The sequence below is a fragment of the Kogia breviceps genome, chromosome 13, assembly GCF_026419965.1.
Source record: "Kogia breviceps isolate mKogBre1 chromosome 13, mKogBre1 haplotype 1, whole genome shotgun sequence".
NCBI classification, from domain to species: domain Eukaryota; kingdom Metazoa; phylum Chordata; class Mammalia; order Artiodactyla; family Physeteridae; genus Kogia; species Kogia breviceps.
The window spans coordinates 5,376,577-5,403,312 of record NC_081322.1 but is presented as its reverse complement, the minus strand read 5'-3'; the positions used below and the strand labels follow the sequence as shown (position 1 = coordinate 5,403,312).

Below are 26,736 nucleotides of genomic sequence, written 5' to 3'. Positions count from 1 at the left end.
AAAAAAATGTCTTCAAACTTTTTCCTCTCACCCTGTTTATCCACCTCTACCTCTATATCTCCATATCTATTGGGTGGGCCAAAAGGTTCGTTTGAATTTTTTCTGTACGATGGGCTTTAGTAGCACTTAGTTGTCTTTAACTTAATTCGAAACAATTTTGTTAAGACTGTATGTAACAGGTGTCATATCAACGTGCTTTTAAAAAGAAGACATCAGGGGCTTCCCTGGTGGCGCAGTGGTTGAGAGTCCGCCTGCCGATGCAGGGGACGTGGGTTCGTGCCCCGGTCCGGGAGGATCCCATGTGCCGCGGAGCGGCTGGGCCCGTGAGCCGTGGCCGCTGCGCCTGCGCGTCTGGAGCCTGTGCTCCGCAACGGGAGGGGCCACGGCGGTGAGAGGCCCGCGTACCGGAAAAAAAAAAAAAAAAAAAAGACATCAAAATTGGTGAATTTTTGTGTATCCATTTTAATTGAAGATGGAAGGAAAAAAAACAACAGTTTGGCATATTATGCTTTATTATTTCAAGAAAGGTAAAAATGCAACAGAAATACACAAAAAGATTTGTGCAGTGTGTGGAGAAGGTGCTGTGACTGATTGAACGTGTCTAAAGTGGTTTGCGAAGTTTTTTCCTGGAGATTTCTCGCTGGATGATGCTCCACGGTCGGGTAGACCAGTTGAAGTTGATAGTGATCAAATCGAAACAATAATTGAGACATTATACCACACGGGAGATAGCCGACATATTCAAATCCGACTTATCCAAATCAGGCGTTGAAAATCATTTGCACCAGCTTGGTTATGTGAATCGCTTTGATGTTTGGGTTCCACAGAAGTTAAGTGAACAAAACCTTCTTGACCATATTTCCACATGTGATTCTCTACTGGAATGTAATGAAAACGTTCCATTTTAAAAAACAAATTGTGACGGCAATGAAAAGTGGATACTGTACAACGATGTGGCACACAGAAGAGATCGTGGGGCAAGTGAAATGAATCACCACCAACCATACCAAAGGCAGGTCTTCATCCGGAGAGGGTGGTGTTGTGTATATAGTGGGATTGGAAGAGAGTCCTCTATTATGAGCTTCTTCCGGAAAACCAAACGATTAATTCCAACAAGTACTGCTCCCAGTCAGACCAACTGAAAGCAGCACTCAATGAAAAGTGTCCAGAATTAGTCAACAGAAAACACATAATCTTCCATCAGGATAACGCAAGACTACACGTTTCTTTGATGACCAGGCAAAAATTGTTACAGCTTGGCTGGGAAGTTCTGATTCATCCGCCGTATTCACCAGACATCGCACCTTTGGATTTCCATTGATTTAGGTCTTTACAAAATTCTCCTAATGGAAAAAACTTTCCATTCCCTGGAAGACTGTAAAAGGTACCTGGGACAGTTCTTTGCTCAAAAAGATTAAAAGTTTTGGATAGATGGAATTATGAAGTTGCCTGAAAAATGGCAGACGATAGTGGAGCAAAAGGGTGAATACGTTGTTCAATAAAGTTCTTGGGGAAAATGAAAGCTGTGTCTTATTTTTACTTAAAAAAAAGAAGGCACCTTTTGGCCCACCCAATATCTTTCGTGGGCAAGGGCTTGAGAGTCTTGTTTTATCATCTTGATTCATTCTGTATCTACTCCATCTAAATGATATGATCTTTTGGTTCTTCAGCTAAAACTTCCATTTTAGCACCTCGTCGCACATTTCAAAATATTAACTGCTATAAAATGTCATTACTTCTATTATGATAATCTGTCTGTTTCACAGTTTTGCCTGAGACTGACCCAGAATTACGTTGACACTTTTGGTACTCCCTGCAGCATGGAGCTCAACAGTAAATTTTAGAAAGTGCTTAAAGACACGTGTTTAAATGTATTTTGAGCTAACTTGATAGAAATTAGAAACCTACTCATTTTGATCTTTAGTTTCAGGTGCAGCATTATGTCTCTCAGAGTCTGGTCACCCTGGGAAGTTGCAGCCTGTTGAGAAAATCTATAATACCTCTGCTTCTGTCAGAAGTAAACAGCTTCGCTGATGATCTGGGCACCACCAATCAGGTACATGTAACTTGACACTGTAACTTTCCTTTGTGGTTAATGCAGCTGTGGACTTTTCTTTCCCTTTCTCCTCCCGTCTCTTTTTGCCAGGCTGATATTTTAGTCGTTACCTTACTTCTAATGTACATGAATACTGTTGCTGCCTGCTGAAATTACAGACAGATATTTTCAGAACATAATTTTCAAAATAATGCCATTTTATCATCCTTACTGGTATATATGTGCCAAAGGTGTCACTAGTGATGGCAAAGGAATGGCCTTAAACCTCTCCAAGAAGGCAGTGTGTTCCTAAAGCAAAGCAGTGAGAGGAAAGTGAGCAGGAGAGGATGGTAAATGGAGAACGGCCTCTGACCAGCGGTTCTTATTCCTAATTGCTCATGACACGCATGTGGCCAACTCTAAATATTCCATTGCCAAGCCATCTGCCAATTCAATTAAATGGAGGTCTCGGGGGTTAAGACGCAGGTGTTGGTATTGTTGAAGTTCTCCAGATGATTCCAGTGTGCATCCAAGGTTGAAAACAAGGCTCTTTTATCTGTGCAAAATCTCATGTCACTGATGACAAATGTGTCTAAGGAACAGAAGTCATTCCCATGTTTTAATGTTGACAGTGGCAACTTATGTGTTCACTTTCTCAGCTCACTTAATATTATTGTTTCTGTGGTTAGAATTAAACACAAATAAAGGAAATCAGAGACAGAAATGTTTGGGGAAAGAGAAAAAATTAATAAGAGAAATATATATATATATTTATATAATATTAAATGCTTTTAACCAAGTTGTTACATCTAAGTTCTCTACATTTAATAACATATTCCAAAATATTATATAATCTACTTGAATTCATTCAGTGTCATGGTAAATCATCTAGTCAGCAGTTTTTCAAGTGACTGTTAAATGGTGAACCCTTGTAAGAGCTCTGTGAGATATATTTTTAAAAAGTAGTTGTTACTGGGGCTTCCCCGGTGGCACAGCGGTTGGGAGTCCACCTGCCGATGAAGGGGACGCGGGTTCGTGCCCCGGTCTGGGGGCATCCCGCGTGCCGCGGAGCGGCTGGGCCGGTGAGCCGTGGCCGCTGAGCCTGTGCGTCTGGAGCCTGTGCTCTGCAGCGGGAGAGGCCACAGCAGTGAGAGGCACGCGTACCAGAAAAAAAAAAAAGTAGTTGTTACTGATCTCAAGGAGCTATAAAAATCCATTTGAGAAAGAAATAAGGCACATTTACTAGTGGAAAAAAAAACAATGGAAGTGTTAAAATGCATGGTGCCGTTTGTAGGAGCTCCAAGATCAAGGAAGTGATCAAGGTAGGTTGCAAGTCCCTGAAAAGATTTCATGAAAAAGGAACAGCTTGAAAAATGGATTTGAATTGAAAAGGAGGGAATACATAATGTTGAGAGACTGGGTGTTAGTTTTAAAAAGTGTGCCCAGAATTCTGAGGAGACAAGGTGATGTCATGGCATTAAAAATAGGAAGCAACGTGGGAAATTAGTTTGATGGAATCAGATTTGTGTGGAGAATAACAAAACACAGAAAAGAAAATTTTATTTACATGTTCTTATTTAATTTTTACCAAAATACATGAAGTAGTTATATTATTTACCAAGTTTATAGATAAAGAAGTCAAGCCTTAGAGCAGTTAATCAACTTGACCAAGGTTGCAGAAAGAACATATGCTAAGAGCCATAATTCAAACCCAGGCATTCTGATTGTTAAGCCACTTTAGAATAAGAGTAACAATAACACAACAACAATAACTAGTTTTTGGCGGGTAATATGTGTTATGCTTTACCCGAATTGTCCCATTCAGTCCTTTTAGTAACCCTTCAAGATATTAGTATCGTTGTTTAAAGACAAGAAAACTATTCATCAGCATTCTTAACAATGGATAACAGAATTCACTCCAGTCAATTTAGGCAGAAAAGGATACATGAATAGCTCTGGAATTGTTGAAGAAGAGACTAGGCCGTACTTTCATGAATGACCTCTGCAACTACCCAGCTGAATAGGAATAGGCTCCAAAGGAATTGCTGCCTTTGCCATCATAACCAGGAAGCTGCCTGCTGACTCAAGGAGCTACTACTACAGACACAGGGTCCATAAAGAAGTCCTGCTACAATGTACAACAGCCAGATATATACCCTGTGTTGTCCTGTCTCATTATGTGATTCCGTTTCAACTAATTCAGTTTTTGTGAGTGCATTTATTTCTAAGCCAACAACATATTCAGAACTCTAGCATCAAGGATGTATAGAAAATGTAGTTTTATGCTTTTTCAGCTTCTTTACTCTCAAAGGATGATAGAATGACTAATGATATAGTCAGTCCAAGGAGTCTATCACATGTAAAGCTCAGAAATTCAGTAACGTGGTGGTAAGAGATGGCATCAGATTAGGAGGGAATACAGGGCAAAGGGCATGAATGCAGGGAAGCTATTTATTCGGGACTCGCAATGTAATAAGGCTTCCACAAGCAGGAGTAGAAATAACCACTTGTATATAACAAGTGTTATCCAGAGGACTCAAGAAAAGATTTAATGTGAAGGAGAGAGAAGAATCAGTGCAAAAATTAATATTATAAAACTAAGAGATAAGAAAAATATCACTAAGAAGAATTAGGTAAATGGGAAGCAATGCTTCTTTGTGAGCAGAAAAAATTGAGTTTGTATATATTGAATATGAGGAAACATTGAAGTAATCTAAATATAGGCAGATGGAAATATGAAATTAAAGCTTGAGGGAAAGGCGGGGACATACATAAAAATTAGGGGAATATAACTGTATGGCAATCATGAAATCATAGTCAGAAAGAGAACAGGGACTCAGGGAAAAGTACTGTGGAATGGGAGAGGCAGATGTACAAACAAGGAAAGAAGACAAGCTTTATTTTAATATTAGATGTTAGCTGACTATTATAAATGTCAGGCTTAAATGATTTAATTTTTCATCAGATATAAACAGTAATATATATTATATATAATATGGATTATGCAAAAAAAACTATAAATAAAAATATAAATATTAAAGTCATACTACATATTTTTGGACTTTCCAGTTTTCTTTATGTTTCTTAGACATAGTCTTATTGTTGGACATATAGGTCATTGCTGTATACATTTTGACCTCTGATATAAAACTTAACATTAACTATTTTCTGAAATTGATTCATGGAGAAACATTTCAGAAGTTGACTTTATTGCATTAACTGCATTCAACTCTTACTAGTGATTTGCATCTCAAACTTGCATATTAAGATGATTTTTTGGAAAAAGCATAATAAAATTAATTATTTTTTAAAAATAAAATTTCTCGGAAGTTTTATTAAGAAGTATTTTAAAAGTCATAAAGTTCATTGTTAACAGAGTAGCCTTCCCAATGTAAACAGCTAAAACTCTGGACAAATATATGACTTAGTGAATTTCAGACAACAGGCAGTGCAAAATTGCAATTCCTGAAATAAGGGAAGCAAACTATGTGAACCCCATGATTGCCTTGACTTCTGGCCTGGAGGCCCTTTCTGGACTGTGGCACAGGTGAAGCCCAGCCAAGTCCCAGCAGTCTCACTGAACTGATGGGGCAGAGACTGGAGTTCCAGAGAACTGATGCAGAGAATTTCTGGGTCGGGGTCATGGAGAGAAGAAAACCCTGAAAAGAAGAACTCAGGAAATTTGAGCAGAGGTTTTCTGGATCATTTGTTGAATACTAAGCTGCACATGTGTGGGAGGACACTTCACAAGGCCAAGCAAAGAAAAACTACTCAGGAAAGAAACATTACAAAGAAATTGTGAGCTACATAATGGCCAGACCTCACACAGTGCTTGGGACCATCCAAATTCTATCCAGATATAATGGCAAGACCTTACTTAATAAGGCATTCAGTAGAGACCTCAAAATGTTACAACTTAGCAGTATAGTACTTTATAGTTCTAGGAAAAGGCTATGCTGGAGGGATTCTAACAGAGCTTGGAAACACACCTTGAAGATTTCTTGCTGATTCACAGCTAGATTAGCTGCCTGCTGGAACAACATAATACAGAAGCTTTACAATATGATATCATTAATGTCTACATCCATTCAGAAATCACGCAAGTGAAAAAGAAAGAATGTGTAACTCATAGCCATGAGAAAAAGCATCAGTTAATAGAAACAGAACCAGAAATGACAGAAAAAATGGAATAAGCATATAAGGACAAAGACAGCTATTTATATATATATATATATACATACATACACACACACACACACACACATATGTGTGTGTTAAAAGAAAAATGAAAAAAAACCCCACAGAATGGGAGAAACTGCAAATGATATGACTGATGAGGGGTTATATCCAACATATATAAACAGCTCATACAAGTCAACATCAAAAAAACCAAACGACTGGAATAAAAATATGGGCAGAAGAACTGAATAGACATTTTTCCAAAGAGGAAATGCAGATGGTTAACAGGCACATGAAAAGATGCTCAACATAGCTAATCATCAGGGAAATTCAAATCAAAACCACAATTAGATATTATCTCACACATGTCAGACAGGCTATCATCAAAAAGACAACAAATAACTAATGTTGGTGAGGATGTGGAGGAAAGAGAACCCTCGTACATGGTTGGTGGGAATGTAAATTGGTGCAGCCACTATGGAAAACAGTATGGAGGTTTCTTAAAAAACTAAAAATAAAACTACCATATGACCCCCTGGGTATATATCTGAAAAACAATAATTAGAAAAGAGACCTGCACCCCAAAGCTCATAACAGTATTATTTATAATTGCTGAGTTATGGAAGCAACCTAAGTGTTCAGCAAGATATGAATGGATAAAGATGTGATCACACACACACACACACACACACACACACACACACACACACACACTCTGGAATACCATTCAGCAATAAAGAAAGAATAAACTTTTGCTGTTTGCAGCAACAGGAATGGACTTGGAGAGGATTATGTTAAGTGAAATAAGACAGAGAAAGACAGATATGATATAACTTAATCTAAAAAATACAACAGGGAGGGACCTTCAAGACGGCGGAGGAGTAAGATGTGGAGATCACCTTCCTCCCCACAAATTCATCAAAAATACATCTACATGTGGAACAACTCCTACAGAACACCTGCTGAACGCTGGCAGAAGACTTCAGACTTCCCAAAAGGCCAGAAAATCCTCACATACCTGGGTAGGGTAAAAGAAAAATGAAAAAATAGAGACAAAAGAATAGAGATGGGACGTGCACCAGTGGGAGGGAGCCGTGAAGGAGGAAAAGTTTCCGCACACTACAAGCCCCTTCGCGGGCGGAGACTGCAGGTGGCGGAGGGGGAAGCTTCAGAGCCGCGGAGGAGAGCGCAGCAACAGGGTGCGGAGGGCAAAGCGGAGAGATTCCTGCAAAGAAGATCAGTGCCGACCAGCACTCACCAGCCTGATAGGCTTGTCTGCTCACCCACCGGAGGGTGTGGGGGGCTGGGAGCTGAGGCTTGGGCTTCGGAGGTCAGATCCCAGGGAGAGGACTAGGGTTGGCTGCATGAACATGGCCTGAAGGGGACTAGTGCACCACAGCTAGCCAGGAGGGAGTCCAGGAAAAAGTCTGGACCTGCCTAAGAGACAAGAGACCATTGTTTCAGCGTGCACGAGGAGAAGGGATTCCTTCTCTGTCTGCCGACAGAAGGCAGAGCACTGCCTAAATGAGCTCCAGAAACGGTCGCGAGCCGCGGCCATCAGCTCGAACCCCAGAGACAGGCATGAAATGCTAACACTGCTACTGCAGCCACCAAGAAGCCTGTGTGCGAGCACAGGTCACTGTCCACTTGCCCACACCCCCCGGGAGACTGCAGCCCACCACTGCCAGGTTCCCGTGATCCAGGGACAACTTCCCCTGGAGAACACACGGTGCACCTCAGGCTGTTTAAAGTCACTCTGGCCTCTGCCACTGCAGGCTCGCCCTGCATTCCTACCCCTCCCTGCCCCCAGCCTGAGTGAGTCAGAGCCCCCTAATCAGCTGCTGCTTTAACCCCATCCTGTCTGGGAGGGAACAGAAGCCGAAGGGCAGCCTACACGCAGAGGCAAGGCCAAAATGAAAGCTGAGCCCCAGGAGCTGTGCAAACAAAGAAGAGAAAGGGAAATCTCTCCCAGCAGCCTCAGCAGCAGTGGATTAAATCTCCACAATCAACTTGATGTACCCTGCATCTGTGGAATACTTGAATAGACAATGAATCAACCCAAAATGGAGGCAGTAGACTTTGGGAGCAACTGTAGACTTGAGGCTTGCTGTCAGAGACTGACATGTTTCTGATTTTTATGTTTATCTTAATATAGTTTTTAGCGCTTGTTATCATTGGTGGATTTGTTTATTGGTTAGGTTGGTCTCTTCTTTTTTTAAAATTATTTTTAATTTTTTTCTTTTAATAATTTTTTAATTTTAATAATTTTTATTTATCTTTAAAATTTTTTTTTCTTATTCTTATTTTTTTCTTTCATTTTTTTCTCCCTATTCTTCTGAGCTGTGTGGCTGACAGGGTCTTGTTGCTCTGGCCTGGTGTCAGGCCTGGGCCTCTGAGGTGAGAAAACCAAGTTCAGGACATTGGACCACCAGAGACCTCCCAGCCCCACATAATATAAGTTGGTGAGAGGTCTCCCAGAGATCTCTGTCTCAATGCTAAGACACAGCGCCACCCAACAGCCAGCAAGTTCCACTGCTGGACGCCCCATGCCAAACAACTAGCAAGACAGGAACACAACCCCATCCATTAGCAGAGAGGCTGCCTAAAATCATACTAGGTTCACAGACACCACAAAACACAGCAACAGACCCAGCCCTGCCCACCAGAAAGACAAGGTCCAGCCTCATCCACTGGAACACAGACACCAGTTTCCTCCACCAGGAAGCCTACACAAGCCACTGAACCAACCTTACCCACTAGAGGCAGACACCAATAACAACAGGAACTATGAACCAGCAGCCTGAAAAAAGGAGAAGAACCCAAACAGTAAGTTAAGCAAAGTGAAAAGACAGAGAAATACGCAGTACGTGAAGGAGCAGTGTAAAAACCCACCAGACCAAACAAATGAAGAGGAAATAGGCAGTCTACCTGAAAAAGAATTCAGAGTAATGATAGTAAAGATGATGCAAAATCTTGGAACTAGAATGGAGAAGATACAAGAAACATTTAACAAGGACCTAGAAGAATTAAGGAGTAAACAAACAGTGATGAACAACACAATAAATGAAGTTAAAAATTCACTAGGAGGAATCAGTAGCAGAATAACTGAGGCAGAAGAATGGATAAGTGACCTAGAAGATAAAATAGTGGATATAACTACCGCAGATCAGAATAAAGAAAAAAGAACGAAAAGAATTGAGGACAATCTCAGAGACCTCTGGGACAACATTAAACATACCAACATTCAAATTATAGGGGTCCCAAAAGAAGAAGAGAAAAAGAAAGGGTCTGAAAAAATATACAAAGAGATTATAGTTCAAAACTTCCCTAAAATAGGGAAGGAAATAGTCAACTCCAGGAAGTACAGAAAGTCCCATGCAGGATATATCCAAGGAGAAACACTACAAGACAAATATTAATCAAACTATCAAAAATTAAATACAAGGAAAAATACTAAAAGCAGCAAGGGAAAAGCAACAAATAACATACAAGGGAATCCCCATAAGGTTAACGGCTGCTCTTTCAGCAAACACTCTGCAAGCCAGAAGGGAGTGGCAGGACATATTTAAGACGATGAAAGGGAAAAACCTACAACCAAGATTATTCTACCCAGCAAGAATCTCATTTAGATTTGACAGAGAAATTAAAATCTTTATAGACAAGCAAAAGCTAAGAGAATTCAGCACCACCACACCAGCTTTAAAACAAATGCTAAAGGAACTTCTCTAGGCAGGAAACACAAAAGAGGGAAAAGACCTATGAAAACAAACCCAAAACAATTAAGAAAATGGTAATAAGAACATACATGTTGATAATTAACTTAAATGTAAATTGATTAAATGCTCCAACCAAAAGACATAGACTGGCTGAATGGATACAAAAACAAGACCCATATATATAGTGTCTACAGGAGACCCACTTCAGACCTAGGGACACATACAGACTGAAGTTGAGGGTATGGAAAAAGATATTCCATGCAAATGGAAATCAAAAGAAACCTGGAGTAGCAATTCTCATATCAGACAAAATAGACTTTAAAATAAAGATTATTACAAGAGACAAAGAAGGACACTACCTAATGATCAAGGGATCAATCCAAGAAGAAGGTATAACATTTGTAAATATTTATGCACCCATCATAGGAGCACTTCAATACATAAGGCAAATGCTAACAGCCATAAAAGGGGAAATTGACAGTAACACAGTAAAAGTAGGGAACTTTAACAACCCATTTTCATCAATGGACAGATCATCCAAAATGAAAGTGTATAAGGAAACACAAGCTTTATATGACACATTAAACAAGATGGAGTTAATTGATATTTATAGTACATTCCATCCAAAAACAATAAAATACACTTTCTTCCCAAGTGCTCATGGAACATTCTCCAGGATAGATCATATCTTGAGTCACAAGTCAAGCCTTGGTAAATTTAAGAAATTTGAAATCATATCAAATATCATGTCTGACCACAATGCTATGAGACTAGATATCAATTACAGGAAAAAATATGTAAAAAATACAAAAACATGAAGGCTAAGCAATACACTACTTAATAACCAAGAGATCACTGAAGAAATCAAAGAGGAAATCAAAAAATACCTAGAAACAAATGACAGTAAAAGCACAGTGATCCAAAACCTATGGGATTCAGCAAAAGCAGTTCTAAGAGGGAAGTTCATAGCAATACAACCCTACCTCAAGAAACAAGAAAAATCTCAAATAAACAACAGAACCTTACATCTAAAGCAGCTAGAGAAAGAAAAACAAAAAAACCCCAAAGTTAGTAGAAGGAAAGAAATCATAAAGATCAGATCAGAAACAAATGAAAAAGAAATGAAGAAAACAATAGCAAAGATCAATAAAACTAAAGCTGGTTCTTTGAGAAGATAAACAAAATTGATAAACCATTAGCCAGACTCATCAAGAAAAAAAAGGGAGAAGACTCTCAAATCCACAGAATTAGAAATGAAAAAGGAGAAGTAACAACTGACACTGCAGAAATACAAAGAATCATGAGGGATTACTACAAGCAACTCTATGCCAATAAAATGGACAACCTGGAAAAAATGGACAAATTCTTAGAAAAGTACAACCTTGTGGACTGAACCAGGAAGAAATAGAAAATATAAACAGATGAATCACAAGCACTGAAATTGAAACTGTGATTAAAAATCTTCCAACAAATAAAAGTCTAGGACCAGATGGCTTTACAGGTGAATTCTATCAAATCTTTAGAGAAGAGCTAACACTTATCCCTCTCAAACTCTTCCAATATATAGCAGAGGGAGGAACTCATTCTACTAGTTCTAGCAAAACACTAGTAGAACTGGATCCAACAGCACGTTAAAAGGATCATACACCATGATCAAGTGGGGTTTATCCCACAAATGCAAGGATTCTTCAATATAAGCAAATCAATCAATATGATACACCATATTAACAAACTGAAGGATAAAAGCCACATGATAATCTCAACAGATGCAGAAAAAGCTTTCAACAAAATTCAACATCCATTTACGATAAAAAAAAAAAAAAAAAAACTCTCCAGAAAGTAGGCATAGAGGGAACTTACCTCAACATAATAATGGCCATATATGACAAACCCATAGCCAACATCGTTTTCAATGGTGAAAAACGGAAAACATTTCCTCTAAAATCAGGAACAAGACAAGTATGCCCACTTTCACCACTGTTATTCCACATCCTTTTGGAAGTGTTAGGCACAGCAATCATATAAAATAAAAGGAATCCAAATTAGGAAAGAAGAAGTAAAACTGTCACTTTTTCCAGTGACATGATACTATACATAGAGAATCCTAAAGATGCTACCAGAAAACTACTACAGTAATCAATGAATTTGGTAAAGTAGCAGGATACAAAATTAATGCACAGAAATCTCTTGTATTCCTACACACTAACGATAAAAAATCTGAAAGAGAGATTAAGGAAACACGCCCATTTTCCATTGCAACAAAAAGAATAAGATACCTAGGAATAAAGCTACCTAAGGAGACAAAATACCTTTATGCAGAAACCTATAATACAGTGATGAAGGAAATTAAAGACAGTACAAACAGATGGAGAGATATACCATGTTCCTGAATTGGAAGAATCAACATTGTGAAAATGACTATAGTACCCGAAGCAATCTATAGATACAGATTCAGTGCAATCCATATCAAACTACCAGTGGCATTTTTCCCAGAACTAGAAAAAAACATTTCACAATTTGAATGGAAACACAAAAGACCCCAAATAGCCAAAGCAATCTTGAGAAAGAAAAATGGAGCTGGGGGAATCAGGCTCCCTGGCTTCAGCTTATACTACAAAGCTACAGTAAATAAGACAGTAAGGTACTGGCACAAAAACAGAAATATAGATCAATGGAACAGGATAGAAAGCCCAGAGATAAACCCACACACATGTGGTCACCTTATCTTTCATAAAGGAGGCAAGAATATACAGTGGAGAAAAGACAGCCTCTTCAATAAGTGGTGCTGGGAAAACTGGACAGGTATATGTAAAAGACTGAAATTAGAACACTCCCTAACACCATACTCAAAAATAAACTCAGAATGGGTTAAAGACCTAAATGTAAGGCCAGACACTATAAAACTCTTAGAGGAAAACATAGGCAGAACACTCTATGACATAAATCACAGCAAGATCCTTTTTGACCTACCTCCTAGAGAAATGGAAATAAAAACATAAGTAAACAAATGGGACCTAATGAAACTTAAAAGCTTTTGCACAGCAAAGGAAACCATAAACAAGACGAAAAGACAACCCTCAAAATGGGAGAAAATGTTTGCAAATGAAGCAACTGACAATGGATTAATCTCCAAGATTTACAAGCAGCTCATGCAGCTCAATATCAATAAAACAACCCAATCCAAAAATGGGCAGAAGGTCTAAATAGACATTCTCCAAAGAAGATACACAGATTGCCCACAAACACATGAAAGGATGCCGAACATTACTAATCATTAGAGAAATGCATATTAAAACTACAATGAGGTATCACCTCACACCGGTCAGAATAGCCATCATCAAAAAATCTACAAACAATAAATGCTGGATAGGGTGTGGAGAAAAGGGAACCCTCTTGCACTTTTGGTGGGAATTTAAATTGATATAGCCACTATGGAGAACAGTATGGAGTTTCCTTAAAAAACTAAAAATAGAACTACCATATGATCTAGCAATCCCACTACTGGGTGTATACCCTGAGAAAACCATAATTCAAAACAAGTCATGTACCACAATGTTCATTGCAGCACTGTTTACAATAGCCAGGACATGGAAGCAACCTAAGTGTCCATCAACAGATGAATGGATAAAGATGATGTAGTACATGTATACAATGGAATATTACTCAGCTATAAAAAGAAACAGAACTGAGTTATTTGTAGTGAGGTGGATGGACCTAGAGATTGTCATACTGAGTGAAGTAAGTCAGAAAGTGAAAAACAAATACCATATGCTAACACATATATGTGGAATCTTAAAAAAAAAAAAAAAGGTTCCTATGAACCTAGGGGCAGCACAGGAGATAAAGACACACGTAGGGAATGGACTTGAGGACACAGGGAAGGGCAAGGGTAAGCTGGGACGAAGTGAGAGAGTAGCATTGACATATACACACTACCAAATGTGAAACAGATAGCTAGTGCAAAGCACAGGGAGAGCAGCTCAGTGTTTTGTGACCACCTACAGGGGTGGGATAGGGAGGGTGGGAGGGAGACTCAAGAGGGAAGGGATATGGGGGTATGTGTATATATATAGCTGATTCACTTTGTTATACAGAAATAACCCAACATTGTAAAGCAACTATACTCCAATAAAGATGTTAAAAAAAAAGAACCCCCCCCCAAAAAAAACCCAACAAACTAGTGAATAAAACAATAAAGAAGAAGACTTACAGATACAGAGAACAAACCAGTGGTTACCAATTGGGAGAAGGAAGGGGTAGGGGCAGTATAGGGGTAGGAGGAAAGAAAGGGTTATTATGGGATTACATAAAATCATGTGTATGAAACTTTTGAAAATTGTAAAGCATTATAGAATTTAAGGAACCTTTCATTCAGTTAAAAAAAAGGAAAATATGAATAATAAGGAGAAAATAGGAAATTTCAACATAAATATAAAAGCACTGTATACCAATAAAGCTGTTAAAAATATAATAGATAAATATGAAAAAATTTTGACATTAATCTCAACAATTTAGATTAAACACACACATGCCTTGAAATTTGAAAATTATGAAAACTGACTCAAGAAGAAATAGAAAACCTAAATTACCCTATGCTGATTAAATAAAGTGTATTTAAATTTATAAACTTCTCTACAAAGGCCAGTCCAGGACCAAATGATCATGCATTTAAGGAAGAAATAATAGCACTCTTACACAAACGCTGTTTAGAGAATGGAAAAATAGGGAACATTTCTAACTCATTTCATGAGACCATAAGTACTTCAGTATCAAAACCAGACTGACATTACAAAGAAAAACAAAAACAAACTCAGAATATCTCAGATGAACACAGAAGTAAAATCCTTACTGCATATTAATAGATAGAATCCAGCAGCATATAAAAAAACCTACATGATCATCAGGTGATATTTATCCCAGGAATGCAATGTTGTTTTCTCATTCATAAACAATCAATATAATTCATAATATTAACAGAAAACCCATATTATCTGAGTATATGCAGAAAAATCAGTTGCCCAAATTCACGACCCGTTCATGATTTTTTAGAAAAAATACAAAAGTAAGAATAGAAGGAAACTTTGCCAACTTAAGAAATTTTGTTTTTTATGAAAAACCTACAGATATACCAACGGTGAAAGACTAAATGCTTTCCCCCCAAGATGAGAAACAAGGGTTAGTTATCATTGTACTGGACCTCCTTGCCATTGCAATAAGGCTGCAGTACTTTGAGAAAGGAAGAAGTAAAACTATATTTAGAATCAACATGACCAGGAACAGAGAAAATCCTAGAGTTTACCAAAAAGCTACCAAGTAGATAATCCTGCAATAGAGCACACACATAACAGCCAGTTGGTTGTATATATATCTTAAGGTAATTCGATCAGGAAAGAATGGATCAACAAGTCAATAAAAAAATGAGCAAAAGATTTAAACACATGAAAAAATATATACTAATGGACAGTAAATACATGAATAATGTGCAGTCTGATTAGTCAGAAGAGAAATACAATGGACAGTTACAAGAATGGCTAAAATTTAAAAGGCTAACAATACCAAATTTTACTGGGGTTGTAGGAAGTCATAAATTGCTAGTGAGCATATAAAACAGACTGGCAGTTCCTCAGAAAGCCAATCGTACACTTACCACATGGCCTAGCAATTCAGCAGCTATGGTGACAAGAACAATTGTCTGTGAATGTTCATAGTGTCTTTAATCTTGAGTATTAATCTGAAAATGACTCATTTCCACTGACAGTAGGATCAATAAGTAAATTATCTTAAACATACTTAATAGAATATTATTCAACCATAAAATGTATTGAGTCAGTGGTGCATACAACAGCGTGAATGAACCTGCAACATACTAGGCTAAGAAAAATAAACCAGACCCCAAAGAACACATATGATTTGACTAAATTTCTAATAAGTTCTGAAACAGGCAAAATTTATGTATGGCACAAGATACCACAGTAGTGGTTGATTCGAAGTTGGGCCTGAGATTGACTAAAAAGGGGCGGGAAGGACTAGAGTGTGCTTACAAGGGTGCCTGCAAATGTCACAGCTCATCAAAGTAGGCACTGAAGTTCTGGGCATTCCACTGTGTGTAAACTATGCCTCAATTAAAATACATTATTTGAAAGTTAAGAGTTTCTGCTGAATCCAAAATAACTATAACAATAATTTTCTCAGTGCTTTTATAAAGTGAGTGCTTTAGCTCACTTTAAAGACTTTATTTCTTTGTTGATATCGTAATGAATGCAAAGATGTCACCAAGGACTTTATGAAAAACTATTTTAGTTTTTAGTGATAAAAAGTTTTCTAAGTGGTCATTAAGTCAAAAGCTATAAATATATATAATTCAGTGTATATGAATCTGATTCAATTTCCAATGTGTTTGTATATCAGAAGCAGAAGAGATCCTGTTTTAGATAATTAGTGGAAATTCAATAATAATTACTATTGTAGATATTTACTGAGCCCTACTGTATATCAAACACTATTCTAAACATTTCATACTCCTCCAGGGCTTTTACGTATATTTTTTGTTTAAAATAGCTGTTACAATGGAATATTACTTGGCAATAGAAAGAAATCTTGCCATTTAGGACAACATGGATGGATCTAGAGGGTGTTATGCTCAGTGAAATAAGTCAAATACCATATGATCTCACTTAATATAGAGAATCTAAAAAACAAACAATACAATACAAAAGTAGACTTATAGATACGGAGAACAAATGGGTGGTTGCCAGGGCAGCTGGGAAATAGGTGAACGAGATTAAGAGGTATAAACCTCCAGTTATAAAGTAAATAAGCCACTGACTGCCCACCTTAGTTCTTTGTATTTCACTGACACAGTTTTTATTTTAACTTGTCTTCATCTGATATGTATATTGTCTCACCTATTTTGTAGAGGTAAAAATTATAGTAGATAATATATTTGTGTCAATTTTAATGTATCCTTCATCTGTATTCTGTGAACCAGATTTATGATAAAGTGGGCTTGTATCCTCTTATTTTGTTATCCTTTTCTATAGCTGTGCTTAGTTGAATGCAGTTTTCTTAGGTCTTGAAAAAATTGTTTACATGATGCTGAGCATAAAGCTGTCCTACTATCTTGACAAATTGGTTTTTGTATTCTCCTGTTGGAGTCTTTATCAATTGTTTAAAATTAAGAATTTGTGTCTGTCATTCATTTTTGGAGTGACAGAATCTTCTCACCACAGTTATTGTGTATTCACCACCTTGTGACGTAATCACCTTGATTTTCTATTTGTTTTTAAAATAACTTTGACAAGGTGGCTCCCATAGGATTCCATAGACTGCTGACATATTGATTTTCTAAGGGCCTGCATTGTTTGGCTGTTCAAAACAGAGAACAAAATCAAGACATTGATTTTAATTTTTTTATCCTTATGCCATTGGGATTTTGTGGGGGAAAATTTTGTAACTCCTTCTTTGAATGGCTTTCTTCCTCTTTTCAGATAGAATTCAAGCAGCTGCCATCTAGGAAAAGCCAGCCAGTACACAAATAGTTACAGAGAATGCACGGGGTGGATATCTCTATAAAAAACAATACACGTGTTTTTAGTAAGTTTTCTGTCTTATTTATTAGAATTTTATTAATAAGGTTATAGGTTTGTCTAGATATCTAGATGGTACCTGATTCTCACAGAACCATCCTTTTGATCAGGCATTACAAAAATATTATACTACTGAAAGCTGGTTTATCAGTGTATTCTATTTTTAAATTTTAACAAAAGTGGAGTGTTTTGTTAATGCAGAAAGGCAACATGGAAAAAGAGGCATAACTGTTTAGTTTATACTTTACATGAATGTTGAAGAATCCTAACTCCAGTCCTGGCTCCAATTTGGGCCTCATTAACAAACCGGTTGTCTTGAGGCGAGAATAAGTAGGAAGGTGGCAAAGATAGTATTTTTTGAAGAAACTGAAATCAATAGAAAGACCGTTTCTATGTTGTTTCAAGTAAAGTCAGAGGCAGAAATAGAGAGTCCAGAAACAAGGCAGAAAGTAGACAATACAGAGGTTCAGTGAGGGTCAGGCTTATCCGCTTATCCAGGCAAAATCGCTGCCCGTACTTGTGATTGTATCGTCAGATTGAATCCTATGAATCAGAGAGACCTTATTCAGTACCAGCTTAACTAGTTGTTTCAAAGAGATAGAAAGTCACAGGGCAAAGGTGAATCAGAACGAGATGCGAGACATTCTCTGTGTTTCCCAGGGTCCTTGTTGGGAGATGTGTCTCTCTATCCTCGAACAGTAGATGAGGTCCCCAAGTGAGATTTTGTGGGGTGTCTCACACAGAGGGAGCTTTAAGTTGTTAAGCATCTCCATTTTACAACCCGGAGAATTTTACAGCTTGTATGACCATCTTCAAGGAGCTATGTCTCATAGATTCTGGGTCCATTTAAATAAGTAATTCTTTTGCTAGGAATGTCCAACTAAGGATGTTCCATAGATAAAATTTCCCCCTACTAGCAGATACCAGGAGGTCCACCTGAGGAGGAGATAGGCCTAGTCATCAGCTTCTTGTCTTTCTCCCGGGGGGCATATCCCCAGTAAGTACCAGCAGCTTTGTCTTCTTCCTCCCAACTGGCTGTTAAGTTCCCAAGGCCTCGGTGTGCTAGAATTATTTATGGAACCAAGACAGCTGAGAAAGACAATGTTTTTATAAAGGTATATTTCAGTTGAATCAAAGACTCAGTGTGGTAGCCAATCCAACATGTGGTTTATGGGTGTTCTTCAAACAGATTGCATCATGGTCACTCCACTTTTCTGGCCATTTTACCATTTTAGTTTGGAGAACATCTCAAGGGTTGTATAGAGCAGATGCCCACACAAAGCATAGCGACGTTACTGATGCTTGTTAGAATGGATCATGAATCTGTTTCTGTTTGTGTTTCTCTTGACACAATCATTGTTCATAACTTTTTGAATCATGATATGAATAATTCTTTTAAGAGTAGAGTTCGTGATCACAAAGCCATGTCCTAAAATTTAAATGTGGAATTTCTGAGTATTTTCACACCCTTGCAAAGCAGATCTGTCTACCTTGAAAGGTCACAGTCTTTCAAACCCTGAAAACCTAACAGAAGCCTTCTAGCAATACATGAACACATTGGAGTTAATTTCCTGTCTTGAAGATCTAGGCTAGTCATTTCTCCATGATTAATCAAGCTTTCTCAGCTCTCGAAATTTTTGCTTATTAATTCAGAAGTGTGTATTGTAAATTGAAATCTTTATGTTAAAGAATGATGGGACAAATACAAAACACTAAATAATTACACAGAAATCAGTAATTTGGTAAATTTTTTGATGCAGAAATTTAAAATATGCAGTGAATTTATCAGAGTATATTTATTGTTATATTTACAATACTTATGATGCCTGAATCTATCGCCCACTCCTTGCCACATGTTGAGGAAGGAAGTTAAAGGCAATGGTTTTATATTTTATTATGTAGATTTATTTTATGTGGATTTATTATAATCCATAAATATATTTATATTATATGGATAGTAAAAAATGAAAGGGAAGCCAAGATCTCCACACCCTTCCCTAGACTCCTGGACAAAGCAATACATGCAAGTGGCTTTAGGACCTATGACTACTTAACCTTCAAGGAATAAGACAGTCCATATAAATGTTAAAATAGATGTGAACTTCGTCTCCAACCTGCGTGAGGGTTACTTTACAACTCCGAATTTTCAGAAATTCTTTTTCCTTTTGTCTTATCCACTGGGAACCAAGTGAAGCAGAGAAGATGTCACACTCTCCTTTTGTTTTTTTTTTTCATAGTTCACCTACTTACGGTGACTTTTGATGGCTTCAGCCTCGTGTGGTTGCCTCAGTTCCAAAATCTCACCCTGTACAGGCAGCAGCCTTTGTCTTCCATCCTGTGTGGAGGTAGCCGGGTAAAACCCAAAATGTTTGTCAGCAAGGAATTGGTAAATTCCCCGGTAGCACAGCTTCAGCAGTGTCAGGCAGATCAGCTCTTCGTGTTGCTCTTTCTTGTTATTTCCGACTCCCACAGCTGATCCTTATTTTCTAGACAGTTCGGCCCCTCTCCTCCTCTTGTTAATTCTAGGTTTGCGTGTCTGTATGGGTCTGTGAGGAGGAATGTATTTATTTAATGCTCTTAGGTATTCTGTAGCATGAGGGTTAATTCGGTAGCCTGGTTCATCATATTGCTGAAAATTGATTCATCTCATATCTTAGTTTCCTACCTTTATTTAATATATTTGGAAAATATATTGATGCATAGAGTGAACTGAGGCTCTAAGTAGAAAAAGAAGTCAACTTCCCAGTTATTTGTTGAATCACTCTAACGCCTTTCCTTTGGTTTGTGATGCTTCCTTTAGTTTATACTTTGTTTTCACATGCAGCATTTGTTTAGTAATCTAACCTGTAGGTGCCTATGCTACCACCACATTAACTTAGTTACCTTAGCTTTATTAGATATTTTAATACCCAATTGTTATAACTACTTTTTATTAGGTGTTCTTCCTGTTCATACTTCTAAATGGCCTTGAGAATAATATTTTTCAAGTTCAAAAATAAAACTGTATAGATTTTCATTGAGAATGTTTTCAAGGAAACATTTTTGAAAAATATGTCTTCAAAAAGACCAGTCATTGTAGTTTATAGTTGACATTCTCTGTATGTATCATATTTTCTTATTATTTTAATTTCTTTGTCCTTACCCATTATATATCAAGTAGAACTTTTCACGCTCTTCCTTCATTGTTTATTTGATTTTCTGTAGTATTGCTTCTTCAGTTTATTATCTTCAATGGTGGATTTCAGTTTTCCTTTTGGAGTTTTAATTCTCATAAATTTTCATCATTTCACCACATTCCATTTTTATTTCAGTTTTTATATGCTTTCCGTAGTTAAATATGCTTGCCTTTTTATCTCCTCTTGGCTTCCCCCTCTCATAATGATACACATCCTTGCCAGCCATCCAGCTTACCACATCCGCTTCCCTCTGTTTACTCTGGTCTCCTTAGTAAGTCTTTTCCGTCGTGCTCTTCCTCCTTGTATTTAGGATGCTATCCCTTTTCTTGTGTCACCTCAGTGTTTCTCATGGGATCTATATTTTCGTTTGCTTCATTGCCTTTTTCCTTTTCCCTCATCATCTAATGAGAAAATTATCATTGGATCTGACCAGAATTTTCCCACAATTGCCTGTGTCCTTTGTCCCTGGTCAGTGCCCTCGATGACGGGAGAAACACCCCTCCCACTCCTGTCCTGGAGAGCGGATTGTGGCACCTTGTGGTCAGTGCTTTTCTGTTGACCCGACACGGACTCCGGTAGCCTTGACCATAGCGTTTTGATGAGTTTACCAGAAACAGTAGGACTAGAGTGCCAAGCACTGACAGTTTCCAGAGCTTCTGCCACGTCTTGCCATGTACATGGCACCAGTGCCCCCTGAGCCCCCAGCCTGTTGTTTGGCAAGCACGGGAGAATGTAGGGGGAGGTTATGGATTATGTTTCTCTATTCTGCTCAGTCAGCTTCTCGCTTGGAGTTTCTTTTCCCATCACAGATTCTTTAGTGTGAAACTGGAGGACTCTTGGGGAAGTCATTTTTAACAAGAATTCCTATCACCTTTAAAGGGTCTGTGCCCTTATAAGGAGTTGAAAGGAGAGAGGGAACACTTCCTTATTCATTTATTTTGAAAAGTTAATTTAAAAAATGTAAATGCGCTTAAATAAAAGCATCAGTGGGGCTCTTTCTACAAGTTCTGAGGTGGTATATGGAGTCATTCGTTATATGCAGGAGCAAAAAGTTGTGGGGAGACCAGGTGAACAGTGGCTGTCACAACAGTTCTGTGCCTTACAGTACAATTAATATAAGAGAAGTTTTGAGTAAGTACAGAAAATAAAGCCAGTTATTTCCACTGTACTTGGCTAGGCTAGCAATAAAATGTCAATTAAATATGATTAATTATATCTTTCTTCCGTAAGCGGGAGAATGTATTACTGCAGTTTTAACGGCTGTCGGATTGAGATCTATCAGTACTGAAAAGAAATGATCAGAGTCACTTCAGTGTCATGAGAAAATCCAAATGTATTTCAATAATGTATCCTTTCCTGATTGTTTTGTTTTTGCTCCCTGTGGCAAGTAAAATTATATTTGTTCTGAACAACTGCTGAAACCTAATGCCTTCTTGGAAGTCTTCTCTAATCACCAAGGGCAAGAGCACGCAAATCCTTCCCACCCCTGTCTCTATATGATAGATATTAACACATTTTATTGGAAATAATTAGAATCCAATATCATTTACATGCTTTTTTTTTTAATGTACTGAGGTTAGTGAAAATGTCTTATCCATTGTTCTCTCTCTGTAACTCACCTATGAAAGAAAGAAATGTGTTGATCAAATCAGGATTTTTCACTTTTTTTTTTAACATCTTTGAGTATAACTGTTTTACAATAGTGTGTTAGTTTCTCCTTTACAACAAAGTGAATCAGTTATACATATACATATGTTCCCATATCTCTTCCCTCTTGCATCACCCTCCCTACCACCCTCCCTGTCCCACCCCTCTAGGTGGTCACAAAGCACAGAGGTGAACTCCCTGTGCTATGCGGCAGCTTCCCACTAGCTATCTGTTTTACATTTGGTAGTGTGTATATGTCCCTGCCACTCTCTCACATTGTCACCGCTTACCCTTGCTCCTCCCCATATCCTCAAGTCCATGGTCTAGTAGGTCTGTGTTTTATTCCCGTCCTACCACTAATCTCTTCATGACATTTTTTTTTCTTAGATTCCATATATATGTGTTAGCATACGGTATTTGTTTTTCTCCTTCTGACTTACTTCACTCTGTAGGACAGACTCCAGGTCTATCCACCTCATTACAAATAACTCAGTTTCATTTCTTTTTATGGCCGAATAATATTCCATTGTATATATGTGCCACATCTTCCTTATCCATTCATCTGTTGATGGACATTTAGGTTGCTTCCATGTCCTGGCTATCGTAAATAGAGCTGCAATAAACATTTTGGTACATGACTCTTTTTGAATTATGGTTTTCTCAGGGTATATGCCCAGTAGTGGGATTGCTGGGTCGTATGGCAGTTCTATTTGTAGTTTTTTAAGGAACCTTCATACTGTTCTCCATAGTAGCTGTATCAATTTACATTCCCACCAGCAGTGCAAGAGGGTTCCCTTTTCTCCACACCCTCTCCAGCATTTACTGTTTCTAGAGTTTTTGATGATGGCCAATCTGACCGGTGTGAGATGATATCTCATTGTAGTTTTGATTTGCATTTCTCTAATGGTTAATGATGTTGAGCATGCTTTCATGGGTTTCTTGGCAATCTGTATATCTTCTTTGGAGAAATGTCTATTTAGTTCCTCTGCCCGTTTTTGGATTGGGTTGTTTGTTTTTTTGTTATTGAGCTGCATGAGTTGCTTATAAATTTTGGAGATTAATCCTTTGTCAGTTGCTTCATTTGCAAATATTTTCTCCCATTCTGAGGGTTGTCTTTTGGTCTTGTTTATGGTATCCTTTGCTGTGCGAAAGCTTTTAAGTTTCACAGACACTATGAAGGGGTCTTCAGCCCCCAGGAGTTTGTGAGCCACACTTTGAGAGGAAAATGGATCAATAAAGCCAGTAGGAAAGGTTAATTCCAGCAAAATAAGGTTTCCTACTACCTAACTGTTAGGGCCCAAGAGCACTGTGCTGTGGACGGTGGTAGCTCACAGAATCATGCTGCTGGGTGGGAAAGAAAAGGTCGTCTAGCCTGATCCCTGCATTTTACTAGTGAAAGAAGGACTCCAAGGAGATTCTGTGACATGCCCAAGGTTGCTCACTTTCACAGTAGGAAAAACAGGAATGCTGTGCTAACTCAGCAGTTTCAGTGTTTTGTGCCCATAGGAGAAAAGCCGTTTAATATCCCTGAATCTGTGTCTTTGTTGTAAGTGAAAGATAACAATATCTTCACTACATAACTTAAATGGCTGTGAAAAGCACATGAGACAGTGTGTATCTGGGTGCTTTGAAAACTATACTGAAACTCTGTGACAGATCAAGGTCTGCAGAATTCTTATTCTCCCTCAAAGTACTAAAAGCTCAGTCTCTTCCAGAAGAGTTAAATCCGAAGGTTGGCCTGAATCCTTGAATGTGTGTCTCAGGAATTTTCTATTTCAGGGTCTAAATTAGGTTCTGTTAGGGAATTCCCTAGTGGTTAGGACTCCTGCTTCCACTGCGGTGGGGGGGTGGTCATGGGTTCAATCCCTGGTCAGGGAACTAAGATCCCGCAAGCTGCACGGCACACAGACATAAATAAATAGGTTCTGTTAGAAGATTAGCAAATGAAATAATGAGAGTCTTAGAAAGTACAATATAAAAGGTAGCTATGTTAAAGAAGATCCATTTTTGATGACTCTCATTCTTCAAAGACTAGGTAATATTTTATTGGAATATCCAAGTAATGGGCTATTCTGGTTAATTGGATTTTATGTTTAACTATGAATCAATTCAACATAATTAAATGTTTTCTAGATAATCTTGAATAGTGTGATGCTGGTAAATATCACTTGTCCTTGGGCTTCAGCTGAACTAAAGAGACTGCATTAATAGTGATTCTTTGTGACCGTGAACTTCCTCTTAAAAAATAAATCATGTGTTCTTTTTCATACTCTTATTTTAATATTTCTCCTAAAAGCACAGCATGGAAGCGGGAGGGGGCAGTTAAGTGAGGATTCTAAATCCTTTGGATTCTAGTTAAGGTTTTTGTTTGAGAATTTGCTCTATTAAAGACATGCTATTAAATTTACCCTTTAAATCTAAACGAGAGATGGTATCACTCACCCCAACTGTTTGCTTCAGTGTTTGAGATGAAAGCCTTGGCCGTCATGCTCAATATAAGACTTTTGTCTAGAAATAATCTTTTTTTTAAAAAAAGAAAACAACAGAAACAAATGTGAAAATGAGTGAAATAATGTACAGTACAGTGTGAATGTCAGCAGTAATTGTAGAGTGATGGATTATGAATGATTTTTATTTATTGTCTGTTAATCTGCACTCTCTAAATCTCCATTATACTGTGCACGCCTTTTTACAATACGCTTAATTTTTGGAGCAGTTATACAGTCGCTGCAAAATTGAGGTGGAGGTGCAGAGATTCCCCATATACCCCCTTGGCTCCCCTCAGGCACAGCCTCCCCTATTATTAGTGCCCCCACCAGAGTAGTACGTTGGTAACAACTGATGAACCTACACTAGCGCATCTTTATTACCCAGAGTCCATAGTTTACATTAAGATTTCCTCCTGGTGTTGTGCATTCTATGGGTTTAGACAAATGTATAATGACGTGTGCCCGCTATTGTAGCATCATACAGTGCAGTTTCACGATCTAAACATTTTCTGTGCTCTGCCTCTTCATCTCTTCCCCTTCCCCAAACCACTGATCTTTTTACTGTCTCCATAGTTTTGCCCTGTCAAGAATGTCATATACTTGGAATTACACAGTATGTAGCCTTTTCAGATTGACTTCTTTCACTTAGTAATGTGCATTTAGGTTCCTCCGTGTCTTTTCGTAGCTTGATAGCTAATTTCTTTCTAGTGCTGAATAACATTCCATGTTCTGGATGTTCCACAGTTTATTTATCCATTCACTCACTGAAGGACACCTTGGTTGCTTCCAAGTTTGGGCATTTATGAATAAAGCTGCAGTAAACATCTGTGTACAGGTTTTTGTGTAGACAAGTTTTTAACTCCGTTGGATAAACGCCAAGGAGCACAATTGCTGGATCATGTGATAAGGATATGGTTAGTTTTGTAAGAAACCACTGAAGTGTCTTTGAAAGTAGCTGTACCACTGTGCACTCCCACCAGCAGTGAATGAGAATTCCTTCCTCATCGGCACTTAGTGTTGTCAACGTTCTGGATTTTAACCATTTTACTAGGTGCATAACGATCTCTTGTTGTTTTAATTTGCATTTCCCTGATGATATATGATGTTGAGCATCTTTTCCTGTGCTTATTTGCCATGTCTTCTTTTGTGAGGTGTCTATTAAGATCTTTGGCCCATTTTTCAATTGGGTTGTTTTCTAGTTGTTGAGTTTTAAGAGCTCTTTGTATATTTTGGATAACAGTCCTTTATCAGATGTGTCAGTTGTAATATTTTCTCCCAGCCTCTGGCTTGCCATCTTTTCTTGACATTGTCTTTCCTAGAGCAGAGGTTTTAATTTTAATAAACTCCAGCTCACCAATTATTTCTTTCATGGATCATGTGGTATGTCTTTTTTAGAGAGGCAAAAAAGTATTATTTTTCCTTAAAGACTATAAAACACATGGTTATAAACACAGATAAGGAGGAAAGAAAGGAAGTAATTTGGGCCAAAATACATGTCTGCCCCAGTAATAGCCATATTTCAGTAGCTCATGTAAAGATGTTTGTGTCTAGCCTGTTATACTCACGACTGAGCCGAGAAGGGGTTACTAATGACAGGGGTAGTGGTAGTGGTGGTGAACGTGGTAGTGTAAACACACCCTGACGGCTTGCTGTGTGCCAGCCCAGAGATGCACCTGAGTTACATTGTCTCATTTAACCCTGAAAACAACCCTCTGGTGTAGGTATAATTCTTTTTCCAATTTGCAGATGAGATGATAAATAACTTTTGAGATCAGAAACTTGGTGTCTGAGCTGGAATTCAAACCTTACTAATTTCAAAGCCTCATGATTTTAGGTATCAACCTATGCTACCTCGATAATAATAATAATAATAATAATAATAATAGCTGCTGTTATTTTTTGAGCCCT

The 26,736-nt window shown here is 38.0% G+C and overlaps 1 protein-coding gene across 4 annotated transcripts in view; it reads left to right on the top strand.

Annotated features, from left to right (window-relative positions):
* Positions 1–26,736, top strand: part of MEI4 (meiotic double-stranded break formation protein 4) — a 241,143-nt gene that overhangs the window by 166,472 nt on the left and 47,935 nt on the right. For all 4 annotated transcript variants that reach the window (XM_067011282.1, XM_067011285.1, XM_067011284.1 and 1 more), the window contains exon 4: positions 1,925–2,056. In XM_067011282.1, coding sequence (XP_066867383.1) covers positions 1,925–2,056 — 132 coding nt within the window. The remainder of the gene's footprint in view (positions 1–1,924; positions 2,057–26,736) is intronic.